Raw genomic sequence first — 14,149 nt, forward strand, 5'->3', positions numbered from 1 at the left:
TCAGCCTCTTTCCCACTGGATATTAGGAACTATATCACAGGTGTGTGTGCACCTTCTGCGATATTGGGAGTAATATCAGCCTCTACCCCGCTGCCTATTAGGAACAATATACAGGAGATACAGGAGGCAGGGGGTTACAATCCCTGCGATATTGAGCATAATATTGTTCTCTTTTCTCTGTACCTTAGGAACTATATCACAGGGGTCTGTACACCTTCTGCGATATTGGGATCAATGTTATCCTCTCCCCCCCCGAATATCAAAAAGAATATCACAGCAGCGTGTACACCCCCTGCGATATGGCCAGTAATGTCATCGTCTCTACCTTTGGATACTAGGAACAACATCACAGAGGGTGTGTAGACGCCCTGCGATATTGGGCATAATGTTATCCTCTCTTCCCCTGGATATGAGGAACAATATCCCTGGTAGGGGGAGGTGGAGTACCTTAAGAACAGTATCACTGGGTGGGGGTACACCCATTGCAATATTGGGTGTAGTATCATCCTCCCTTCCCTAGGATACTCAGAACAATATCACAGGGGGGCTGTACAGCCCCTGCGATATTGGGAGTAATATCATCCTCTCCCCCTCTCGACATAAGGAACAATATCCCAGGATGGGTGTACATCCCTTGCAATATTGGGCATAATGTCATCATCTCCCAACGTGGATATTGGGAATAATGGCACAGGGGGGTGTACACCTTCTTCGATATTGAGAGTAGTATCATCCTCTACCCTCGGGATTGTAGGCAAAATATCGAAGGGGTTTTATAACTCATGCAATATGGGCAGTAATATCATCCTCTCCCCACCTAGCTATTAGGAACTATATCACTGGCGGCTGCACACTTCTCGCGATATTGGGAGTAATATCATTCTCTCCCATCATGGGTATTAAGAACAATATTACAAGGGAGGTCCCCCGTCCCCTGATATTGAGAGTAATATTATGCTTTCCCCTTCGACATATTAGGAACAACGTCGCAGGAGGTGTGTACAACCCCTGCGATATTGGGGGTAATATCCTCTCCCCCTAAATGTAAGAAACAATATCACAGGAGGATGTACACCGCCTGCGATATTGGGAGTAACATCGTTTTCTCCCCCTCTGGATATTCGGAACAATATCACAGTGGGTGTGTACACACCCTGCGATGTTGCCACTGGTATCTTCCTCTCTCCCGCTGGCTATTAGGAACAATGTCACAGAAGGGGTGTACACCCCCTGCTATATTGAGACTAATATCATCCTCTCGCCCCCTGGATATTAGGAACAATATCACAGGGGTGGTGTACACCCCCTGCGACATTGGAAGAAATAGCATCCTCTCCACCTTTGGATGTTAGGGACAATATCACGGGGGAGGTCTGCACCCCCTGAGACAATGGGAGTCTTATCATCTTCTCCCACCCAGGATATGAGGAACAAGATGACTGAAGGGATCATACACCCACTGCGATATTTTCAATCATGTCATCCTCTACCTCCTGGCTATTAGGAATAACATCATAGAGGGGTGTACCCTTTCTGTGATATTGCGAGTAATATCATCCTCTCCCCCCCGGATATCAGGAACAATTATATTAATTGTTAGTATTAATAAATATAAGCACAATTAATAGTAACCATCGATATTAATAATTACAATAGAGTATAAGTTCATACTGATTAAAATATTGACAATTATTAATAATTCAAAGTAATATCACTATTAATAATAGAATAATCATATCAGTAATTCGTTACTTAATTAAATCAATAATAAGTGATGTTGGTAATAAAATAGTAATTAATATTAAGATTAATAACTAATATTATCAATAAATGACATGAATAGTAATAACTCAACCATGCATAATCATATATTTATAATATTTATTAAAAATTAATAGCATTATACTATTAATTATATTAACATTGATAATTATTAATAAAACTGATGTTTGACAATTAATAATATTATTACTCCTAATACTGCAGGGGGTGTACACCTACCTGTGATATTGTTCCTAATATCCAGGGACGGAGAGCATGATATTAGCTTTAATATCGCAGTAGGTGTACACTCACCCTGTGACACTGATCCTAATATCCAGGGTCTAGAGTATGACATGACTCCAACAGAGCAATGAATGTACAGCCACCCGGTGATATTGCTCCTAATATTCACGGAAAAAGCCTATGATATTACTCCCAATATCGCAGGGAGTGTACACCTCTTCTGTGATATTGTTCCTAGTATCCGGAGGGGGAAGGATGATAACAATTCCAGTATCGCAGGCTGTATTCACCCACCCTGTGATACTGTTATTAATATCCTGGAAGGGAGAGGATAATATTAGTCCCCATAGAGCAGGAGGTGCACACCCACCCTGGGATATTGTTCTTAATATCCATGGAGGGGAGAGGCTGATATCACTCCCAATACACCAGGGGGTATACATCCACCCTGTGATATTGATCTTAATATTCAAAGGCCGAGAGGTTGATATTACTTGAAATACCGCAGAAAGTGTACACCCCTGTGTGATACTGTTCCTGATATCCAGAAGGGGAGAAGATGATATTACTCCCCATATCGCAGGAGGTGAACACCCATTCTGTGATAGCTTTCCTAATATGCAGGGGGAGAGAGGATAATATTATTCCCAATATTGCAGAAGGTGTACACCCCCCCACCCCCATGATATTGTCCTTAATATTCCAAGCCAGAGAAGACGATATTACTCCCAATATCGCAGAAAGTGTACACACCCCAGTGACAGAATTCCCATGATACAGGAGGGAAGAAGATGATATTATTTTCAAGATCGCAGGGGGTGTACACGACCCCAGTGATACTGTTCCTAATTTCCACGTGGGAAAGGATGATATTACTCCCAATATCGCAAGGGTCATAAACACTCCTTTGATATTGTTCCTAACATCCAGGGCTGGGGAGAGGGTGATATTCCTCCCTATATTGCAGAGGGTGTTCACCAGTCTTTGACATTGTTCACAATCTCTAGAGGGGGAGACGATATTATTCAGAAAATCATAAACACGCTGTGTGTCCACCGTGGATCCCAATATCCAGGGATGGATATTACTCCCCTTATCGCGGGGGGTGTTCACCCCGCATGTCATATAGTTTATTTTATCCAGGGAGGAGAGGATGATATTGCTACCAATATCGAAGAAGTGTACACGCCCCCTGTGATATGGTTCCTAATATCCACGTTGGGAGAGGATGATATTACTCTCAATATCACAGGAGGTGTACACACCGCCTGTGATGTTTTTCCTACAATCCAGAATAAGAGAGAACGATATTACTCCCAACAGTGCAGGGGTTGTACCCCTCCACCATGTGATATCATTCTCAATAGCTAAAGGAAGAGAAGATAATATTATTCTTTGTAGTGCAGGGGGTGTACACCCACCTGTGATATTGTTCCAAATATCCAGGGAGGGAGAGCATGATATTACCCCCAGTCTCGCCATGGGTGTACACCCACTTTGTGATATTGCTCCTAATATCCAGGGGGTAGAGTATGACATTACTCCCAATTTAACAGTGGGTGTACATCCACCCGGGGATATTGTTCCTCATATTCAGGGAAGTCGAAATTGATATTACTCCCCATACCGCAGAGAGTGTACAACCCTTCTATGATATTGTTCCTAATATCCGGTGGGGGAGAGGATGATATTACGTTCAATATCGCAGGTTGTGTACACCCACCCTGTGATATTGTTCCTAAAATCCAGGAAGGGAGAGGACAGTATAACTTTCTGTATAGTAGGAGGTGTACACCCAGGCTGGGATTTTGTTCCTAATATCAAGGAGGGGAGAGCGTAATATTACTCCCAATATGGCAGGGGATGTACATCCCCCCTGAGATATTGTTCTTGCCATTCAAAACAGGAGAGGATGACATTACTCCAGATATCGAAGAAAGTGTAAACCCCCGTGTGATATTGTTTCTAATATCCAGAAAGGGAGAAGAAGATATTAATCATCTATATAGCAGGAGGTGTACACTCACTCTGATATTTTTCCAAATATGCAGGGGGGAAAGAGGATAATAATATTCCCAATATTGCAAGGGTTGTACACCCCCCTGTGAGGTGGTCCTTAATAATATTGTAAGGCGGACGGGAGGATATTACTACATATATCACAGAAAGTGTACACCTCCCAGGGATATTGTTGCCATGATCCTGGAGGGAAAAGGATGATATTACTCTAAATATCACAGAAGGTGTACACACCCCCAGTGATACTGTTTCTAATTTCAACGTGGGAGAGGAGGACATGATACCCAATATCACAGGGAGTAGAAACACTCCTGTGATACTGTTCTTAATATTCAGGGAGGAAGAGGATGATATTACTGCCAATGCACACGGGTGTACACATTCTGTACACCGAGGGTGTACAACCGTCTGTGAAATAGTTCATAATTTCCAGAGGGAGAGATATTATTACTCACAACATTGCAAACAGGCTGTGAGTCCACCGTAGATCGTAATAGCCAGCAGGGTAGAGGGGGTGGCTCATACTCCCCATATCGCGCGGGGTGCCTCACCTCCCTGCGATGTGGATCGTAATGGCAGGGGGGAGAGGGGGTGGCTCTTACTCCCCATATCGCGGGGGGTGCCTCAACCCTCTGCGATGTGGATCGTAATGGCCGGGGTGGGGAGAAGGGGGGTGCCATTACTCCCCATACCACGGGGGGTGCCTCGCATGTTGATTAATGGCAATCTCTTTCCTCCTGGATCCTAGATAAAATTTTGCAGTGTGTGTGTACACAGACTGCGAGATTGAAACTACTATCGTCGTCCCCACTTCCAGATATTAGGCACAGTATTAGGAAATGGTGTACAGTCTTTGTGAGATTTCGGGTTATATCATACTGCGTTTCCCCGAATATTCAGAGAAATACCACAGGGCAGGTGCACCCGAACTACTATATTTGAAGGAACATCATACTCAACTTCTGGAAATTCGGAGCAATATCACAGAATGCGTGTAATGCCATTGTGATATTTGAAGTAATATCGTGCTCTCCCCCAGTAGTTGTTAGGAAGAGTATCACAGGGGGTTGTATACCTTCTGTGGTATTGGGAGTAATATCATCATCTCTTCCTTTAGATGATAGGAACAATATCACGGGGCGGGTGGTGTGCACCCAATGTAGTATTGGGAGTAATATCATTCTCTCTTCTTCTAGATTTTACGATTCATATCACAGGCGGGGTGTACAGCCCTTGTTATATTGGGAGTAATATCTTCTTTCAACCTGTAGATTAAGAATAATATCCCAGGCCGGGCGCGGTGGCTCAAGCCTGTAATCCCAGCACTTTGGGAGGCCGAGACGGGCGGATCACGAGGTCAGGAGATTGAGACCATCCTGGCTAACACGGTGAAACCCCGTCTCTACTAAAAAATACAAAAAACTAGCCGGGCGCGGTGGCGGGCGCCTGTAGTCCCAGCTACTCAGGAGGCTGAGGCAGGAGAATGGCGTGAACCCGGGAGGCGGAGCTTGCAGTGAGCTGAGACGGTGCCATTGCACTCCAGCCTGGGCGGCAGAGCGAGACTCCGTCTCAAAAAAAAAAAAAAAAAAAGAATAATATCCCATGGAGGCTGTACATCTCTTCAATATTGGTAGGAATACTACCTTCTCCCTTCCTGGATATAAGAAACAATATCACAGGCGGGGTGTACACCCTTTGTAATATTCGGAGTAATATCACCTCTCACCACGTGGTTATCAGGGACAAAATCATAGGGTGGGTGTATAGTTCCTACGTTATTGGGAGTAATATCATCCACTCACCCCCTGGATATCACAGAAGATTGTCAGTAATATCATCCTCTTCCCCCGCTCCCCTGGATATTAGGAACAATACCAAGGGGTGGTGGGGTGTACACCTACTGTGACACTGAAAGTAATATCAGCCTCTTTCACGCTGGATATCAGGAATTATATCACAGGTGTGTGTGCACCTTCTGAGATACTGGGAGTTAGATCATCCTCTCCCCCTGTCGGTATAAGGAACAATATCCCATGGTGGGTGTACATCTCCTGCGATATTGGGCGTAATATCATCGTCTTCCAGTGTGGATATTGGGAATAATGTCACGGGGGGGTGTGCACCTTCTTCAATAATAATGTCACAGCGGGGGTGTACACCTTCTTCGATATCATCCTCTCCCCTCGGGATTGTAGGCAAAATATCGAAGGGGTTTTACAACGCGTGTGATATTGGGAGTAATATCATCCTCTCCCTCTGGATATCAGGAACAACAATATCAGTTATTAATATTAATAAATATAATAGTAATTAATAGTATCATCGATATTAATACTTATAATAATGATAGACAAAACTAATATTATTCATAAATATTAAAGATCACTATTAATAATTAATAGTAATATCATTATTATTAATAAAAATAATAATAGTAGGTAATGTTAATTAAATCAATAGTAAATAAATGATGATATTAAAATAATATTAAGATTAATAATTAATGTTATTGACAAATAACATCAATATTAATAATTTTAATCACACCTAATCATAGCATAGGGAAGGGATTCCCATAAACATCACTGTGGTCTCACTGGGTCAAGGAGAAAGAGTTTGAAGTTTAGGAGGCTGAGATGGATGGTTATAGCAGTATGATTTTTGAAAAGAGGAGTTACACAGAAAAAGAGCTCCAGAAATTCACATGGGGTCCCCCTCCACTTTTTCTGAATATTAAGATGGTTATATGCAGGGTGAAACCTCACAGCTTGGACAAATAATAACCAAGGAAGGGGTTAGCCAAAGAGTTCCTAGAGCTCTCACAGGACTAGGACACTAGATTAGAGAAAGCTTGTTGATTACTTGGGGGGCATCAGTAGAAATCCCAAAAAGGCCACACATTAGTTGTACAGTAAAATAGCCCTATAGTAGATACTAACAGACTTGATCTTTTCTTTTATTTATTTATTTATGGTTGTATAGCTTTTTTTTTTTTTTTTTTTTGAGACTGAGTTTCATTCTTGTTGCCCAGGCTAGAGTGATCTTGGTTCACTGCAACCTCCGCCTCCTGGGTTCAAGCAATTCTCCCGCCTCAACCTACTGAGTAGCTGGGATTACAGGAGTGTGTCATCACGCCCAGCTAATTTTGTATTTTTAGTAGAGTCAGGGTTTCTCCATGTTGGTCAGGCTGGTCTCAAACTTGTGACCTCAGGTGACCTGCCCTCCTCGGTCTCCCAAAGTGCTGGGATTACAGGCATGAGCCATCGTGCCCGGCCCTCCTCTTTTTTTTTTTTTTTTTTTTTGACTTTAAGTTCTAGGATACAGGTGCAGAACGTGTTACATAGGTATACATGTGCCATGGTCATTTGCTGCACCTATCAACTCGTCATTAGGTTTTAAGCCCGCATTCGTTAGGTATTTGTCCTAATGCTCTTCCTCCCTTTGCCCCCCCCAACCCCTGCAGACTTGATCTTAAAAACCTTTAACTGGCTGGGCACAGTGGCTCACGCCTGTAATCCCAGCACTTTGGGAGGCCGAGGCAGGTGGATCACGAGGTCAAGAGATCGAGACCATCCTGGCCAACATGGTGAAACCCCGTCTCTATAAAAATACAAAAAAATAGCTGGGTGTAGTGGCACACACCTGTAGTCCCAGCTACTCAGGAGGCTGAGGCAGGAGAATCGCTTGAACCCAGGAGGCAGAGGTTGCAGTGAGTTGAGATCATGCCACTGCACTTCAGCCTGGTGACAGAACAGGATTCCGTCTCAAAAAAAAAAAAAAAAACTTTAAACAAGATTTGTAAGTATCAAACTGAACTCTATAATTTAATTGCTAACCAGGTCAAATCCCAACATTTGTTAAAGAAAAACAAGAAAACTCACTCACTCAACAACTTGAAATTCATATCAATATCCACTAAAAAAGACACAAAATGCAACACAAGTTACTAATATCAGGATGAAAATATCACTGCAGATAATGTAGACATCAGAATAGTGATAAATGAATATTATGAACCACTTTATGCCAATAAATCTGAAAATTCAGATGAAATGGACATATTCCTGGATAGACACAGACTGCCAAATTTGACTTCAGAAAAAGTGGGCCGGGAGTGGTGGTTCACACCTGTAATCCCAGCACTTTAGGAAGCCGAGGCGGGTGGATCACCTGAGGTCAGCGATTAGAGACCAGCCTGGTCAACACGTTGAATCCCCGTCTCTACTAAAAATACAAAAATTAGCCAGATGTGGTGGCGGGCGCCTGTAATCCCAGCTACTCCGGAGGCTAAGGCAGGAGAATCGCCTGAACCCAGGAGGCAGAGGTTGCAGAGAGCCGAGATTGTGTCATTGCGCTCCAGCTGGGCGACAAGAGTGAAACCCCATTTCCCCCCCCAAAAAAAAAAAAAAAATTAGCAAATTGGCTAGGCACCGTGGCTCACATCTGTAATCCCAGAGTTTCGAAAGTCCAAGGTGGGAGGATTGCTTGATACCAAGAGTTTGGGACCAGCCTTGGCAACATGGTAAAATCCTGTCTTTACAAAAATTTTTTTAAAAAATTAGCTAGGCATGGTGTCATACACCTATAGTCCTAGCTACTTGGGAGGCTGAGGCAGAAGGAGCACTTGAGCTCAGGAGTTCGAGGCTGCAGTGGGCTATGATCATGCCATTGCACTCCAGCATGGGTGGCAGAGTGAGACTCTGTTAAAAAAAAAAATAGCAAATTGGGCCGGGCGCGGTGGCTCAAGCCTGTAATCCTAGCACTTTGGGAGGCCGAGACGGGCGGATCACGAGGTCAGGAGATTGAGACCATCGTGGCTAACACGGTGAAACCCCGTCTCTACTAAAAAATACAAAAAACTAGCCGGGCGAGGTGGCGGGCGCCTGTAGTCCCAGCTACTCGGGAGGCTGAGGCAGGAGAATGGCGTAAACCCGGGAGGCGGAGCTTGCAGTGAGCCGAGATCCGGCCACTGCACTCCAGCCTGGGTGACAGAGCCAGACTCCGTCTCAAAAAAAAAAAAAAAAAGCAAATTGAATTCTGTAATATGTAAAAATGACAATACACCATGACCAAATGAGGTTTATGCCAGGAAAGCAACATGTAAAAATCTATTACAGTTATGCAACATGTAATGATGGTTTAGTCGAGAATGGGAGAATGGATTGCATACAGGACAGTGAACATGAGATTATAATAGCATATTATATTACTGCACATTTTCTATGTTTAGATACATGAATACTACCATTGTGTTACAATTGCTCACAGTATTCAGTACAGTAATATGCTGTGGAGATTTGTAGCCTTGGCCATGCATGGTGGCTCATGCCTGTAATCCCAGCACTTGGGAGGCTGAGGCTGGCAGATCACTTGATGTCAGGGATTACAGGCACACACCACCACATCTGGCTAATTTTTGTATTTTTAGTAGAGACGGGGATTCAACATGTTGACCAGGTTGGTCTCTAACTGCTGACCACAGGCGCTCTTCTTTTTTTGAGGTGGATCTCACTCTGTTGCCAGGCTAGAGTGCAGTGGTGTGATCTCGGGTCACTGCAACCAACCTCCATCTCCCGGTTTCAAGCAATTCTCCTGCTTCAGCCTTCCAAGTAGCTGGGACTACAGGTGCACGCCACCATGTCTAGCTGAGTTTTGTATTTTTAGTAGAGATGGGGTTTCACCATGTTGGCCAGGGTGGTCTTGATCACTCGACCTCGTGATCTGCCAGCCTCGGCCTCCCAAAGTGCTGAGATTACAGGCGTGAGGAGCCTCCGTGCCTGGCCGCATCTCTTCTTAATTTTTATCTAATTTCATCCTACCTCAAAATCAACTCTGAGACTATGTTTTATGCTCTTCTGAATTCTCAGCCTTCACCTTGCCTAAGGAGGCTTAGATACCTATGTTGACTGTAGTGCTGGGGATTGAGATTGTGGGACACCATAAGATTATGTAATTGTGTTTACAGTGGCTTAACAAATGACTTTTTTCACTAGTCTTATCATATTTATTTATTGAGCAGTCATTCATTTCGGTGTCTACCACAAAAAGATGGATGTGGTCCCTGCCCTAGAGGAGTTCACATGGAAACTTCCAGTCACAGAAGTCACATTGTCTGTGGCACCAGCTTAACAAAATAAAACTAAAATCTACAAAGAGGTTGAGTGTGCTAATCACTCTACCAACTAGCTCCTGAATGGGCCCTGGGGCCAAGCTCCTTTTGTGGATACAGGAATGCTGGCTCCCCAGACAGGATCTTGTACCCAGTGTGCTCTGTTCTCTCTGAAGAATGAGACACAGGCCCCATGCCAGCTGTAGATCTGCAAGCCTCACTGGCTCCCTGTTCCCAGCACTATAGCTTAAAACCATATTTTTCACCACCACTTCTTTTCCCTTTCAGTTTTAGAGAGAGGAAATCAACATTTTTGGACTACCTTCTATGTGCCAGGTTCTTTCACACACATTGTGCTCTGCTAAAATCTTCACAATTCCATGATATACAAGTCAATTCTGGAATCTAGGCATATAATGGAATAGCTTTTGAATCACAAAGAATGAAGCTTCAATTCTGGCTCAGCCACCTAAAAGTCATTACTAGTTTATTAATTCCTTTCTTCATTTATTCACTAAAGAACTTTTTAAACTGCTCCTATACATTCTAACTCTGTGGTAGGAAGTGAGGATACAAAGGTGAATAGAACATAATCCTGTTTTCAAGGCCCTCACTTTGGGCAGTGGAACAGGGAGAGGAAAATTCTTTTTATTTCTGAGATGGAGTTTCACTCTTGTTTCCCAGGCTGGAGTGCAATGGCATGATCTCAGCTCACTGTAACTTCTGCCTCCTGGGTTCAAACAATTCAGGGAGAGAAGAATTCTTAAACAGATTGTATTTGTAATACTATTACACTTTTTACAGGTTATTATTATGAAAACTTTCTGACTCTTCACAATTTAAGTAGCCTGAGCCTTGGGTTCTTCATTTGTAAATTTTTTTTTGAGACGGAGTCTTGCTCTGTTGCCCAGGCTGGAGTGCACTGGCGCAATCTCAGCTCACTGTAACGTCTGCCTCCCTGGTCCAAGTGATTCTCCTGCCTCAGCCTCCTGAGTATCTGGGATTACAGGTGAGCACCACCATGCCTGGCTAATTTTTGTATTTTTAGTAGAGATGGGGTTTTGCCATGTTAGCCAGGCTGGTCTCGAGCAAACTCTTGACCTCAGGTGATCCCACCCACCTGCCAAATTGCTGTGATTACCATTGTGAGCCACCACACCTGGCCTAAGTCAGGAATAATTCTGTCTTCCAGGCACAGTGGCTGGCATATAGAAGGTAGTAACATTGCAAAACCCACTGCTCCAGGGAAAGGCTTTCGTGTGCCTTTCCTTCTTTTTTTTGTAAACTAAAAACAATAAGCGATCATTTAACAAATTGTATCTGAAGGCTTACAATTAATTTTAAGTATACCTGTTTATACAACTTTGTTACAATAATAACAGATATGAAAGGAAATTACTCCAAATCTCACCATCCTTTTAATAGAAAATAAATTATTTTCATTTGCCAACCTTGCTTTTCAGTCTTTGTCCATGTTACAAAGCCATATCCTTACACAAATACTTTTTTGTTATACTTTTTAATGGCTGTGAAATATGTAATTTACTGGATTCTTGCTATTTGCTTAACCAGTCCTATATTGTTCAACATTTCTCTTCAGAGGCAGAGTGATTTAGTGGAAACAATGGAAAGTTTGAAAACAAAGATCTTAGGTTTGAAATCTTAGTTGAACCTCTTACTACGTGACCTTGGGTAAGTTATTTAACCTTTCTGAAACAAACTTTTTCTTGGCTGTTATAAAAGAGGACTTTTTCTTTCTTTCTTTCTTTCTCCCCCTCCCTCTTTTTTAAAAGAGATGGGGTCTCGCTAGGTAGCCCAGGCAGTAGTGTAGTGGCTATTTACAGGCACGATCTTAACAGGCTGCCACCTTGAACTCCTGGTCTCAAGCAATTCTCCTGCCTCAACAGGTGGATTACGCCCGGCTAGGAAGGTGAATTTTAATAGGGATTATACTTTTACTCTGCATTAAGAGGTGATTTATATAAAGTTCCAATTAAAATTTGGATGCTCAATAAAAAGCCACAATTTAAGTATTTGGTAATTACCAACATGTAATGTGATTAAAAACCTTTCAAATCTTCCGTGTTATTGCCTTAGGATAAAGTCTCATAAGTGGAATTACTGGGTCAGAGTTTAAACATTTTTTGTTTTGTCTTGTTTTTTTGAGACGGAGTTTCGCTCTTGTTGCCCAAGCTGGAGTGCAGTGGCACGATCTCGGCTCACTGCAATCTCCACCTCCCGGATTCAAGCGATTCTCCTGCCTCAGCCTCTCGAGTAGCTGGGACTACAGGCGCGTGCCACCACGCCCGGCTAATTTTTTGTATTTTTAGTAGAAACGGGGTTTCACCGTGTGAGCCAGGATGCTCTCGATCTCCTGATCTCATGATCCGCCCGCCTCGGCCTCCCAAAGTGCTAGGATTACAGGCGTGAGCCACCGCGCCCGGCAGTTTAAACATTTTAATGGCAATCAGAAACACATCTCAAATTGCTTTTCAGAGTTTCCTTCATTTACGCAGCCATTAGCAATAGATTGCACCACACACTGTATCTGATTCCATTTATGATCACTATGGATATAGTACGTGAAACCTTTTGTAACTGACTGTTTTACTTTTCTTTTTGTGAAATTGGAACATTTTTCGTTTTTGAATAGCAAGACTTGTCTGTAGGAACGACAGCTTAGGCAGTCACGTGGGCTGCGGACTGTGTTTGTGGACTACATCTCCCAAAGTGCTCCGCAGGCGCGCCCACAGGAAGTCGCCGGAGCATCTCCCGCCTCCACGCCGAGGCGAAGAGGTTCTATCCGGGGCCTTGGAGCTTCTCTTTCCTTTCGCGCCGGTTGCCGCTGCGGAGCGCGGCGGGTCCATGTGCGCAGTGAGTGGCGCTATCCCTGGCCCAGTAGCACCCGAACCCCGGGTTTGACCGAGTCCGCGCTGCGATGGACCCCAACACCATTATCGAGGCCCTGCGGGGCACCATGGACCCAGCCCTGCGTGAGGCCGCGGAGCGCCAGCTCAATGAAGTAAGGACGCCCGGCTAGCGGTGGCGGCGGGCAGGCGGGCAGACAGAGGTGGCAGGCCGAGTCCCCCGGGCCTGGCCGGAGGCGCGGACGACGTCGTTGAGGGCCCCAACAGGAGGGTGGGGCGGACATCTGACGGCGACTTCCACGCCGGGGCGCCTCGATGTGGTGTGGTGGTGGTGGCTGCAGCCAAGGCTGCCTTTGCTTCGGATCCTGAGCTGGGCCTCTGCCTGCGGTCTAGGCATGAGGAGCCGGCTGAGGCGAAGCGGGCGTGACGGGTTGGACACATGGCCGGCTAGGGTGGCCGGCCGCCCTCTAGCTCATTCCCAGCTCGTTCCTCACGCCCAGGAGGGGGCGAAACTTACTGGGAGGTTTTTCAGACGTTTCTGAGACCAGTCTCGCCGTCGCAGGGTTTGGAGGGTCTCCTGGGAATGCCGACCGGTCCTTTGAGGGCTGCGCCTGTCATCCTTGTCACTTCGCTGGGCTGATCAGTGGCCTGCCTCGGGCACAACTTCCTTCTCTCTGGCTGAGTTGCTAGGGAAGGCTTTCAAAGGCAAACCCGCGCCTCATTAGTAGGACAGGGGTAGTGCGGGACATTCAGTCTGATCCCTGCTCTTCCACTGTCATAATGCTTCAGTCGGAGGGCTGGCTTATGTAGTGGAAATAATCAGGTGAAGTGCACCCTTCTAGGTATAGCTGCACCATTGATTTCTTGAGTGACCTTGGGCCAGTCACTTAACCTCTTGATCCTGAGTTGTTCCCATTCATAAAATTACGCCACAGAGTTGCTGTGACAGTCAGGTGCGATAATGTTAAGTCTGAGTGCCTTGGAATGTGCCGAGCTCCTTATCAGTTCAGATATTGCATTCTCTGAAGGTTTTTGTTTCCCCCATATTTTGGGGGGACTGCTCCTTGGAAAACAGCTTTATTGCATGAATATTTATTGTACTATCTCCAACGTCATTCTTTGTTTCTAAACTTTTGCAGTTTTATGT

General features: G+C 44.5%; 1 protein-coding gene across 2 annotated transcripts in view; it reads left to right on the forward strand.

Annotated features, from left to right (window-relative positions):
• The first annotated feature begins 12,925 nt into the window (after positions 1 to 12,925).
• IPO7 (importin 7) overlaps positions 12,926 to 14,149 on the forward strand; it is a 65,803-nt gene continuing 64,579 nt past the window's right edge. For both annotated transcript variants that reach the window (XM_003910243.5, XM_009186622.3), the window contains exon 1: positions 12,926 to 13,157. In XM_003910243.5, coding sequence (XP_003910292.1) covers positions 13,074 to 13,157 — 84 coding nt within the window. In that variant the 5' untranslated portion in view covers positions 12,926 to 13,073. The remainder of the gene's footprint in view (positions 13,158 to 14,149) is intronic.

Source organism: Papio anubis, chromosome 12, assembly GCF_008728515.1.
Source record: "Papio anubis isolate 15944 chromosome 12, Panubis1.0, whole genome shotgun sequence".
Taxonomy (NCBI): Eukaryota; Metazoa; Chordata; class Mammalia; order Primates; family Cercopithecidae; genus Papio; species Papio anubis.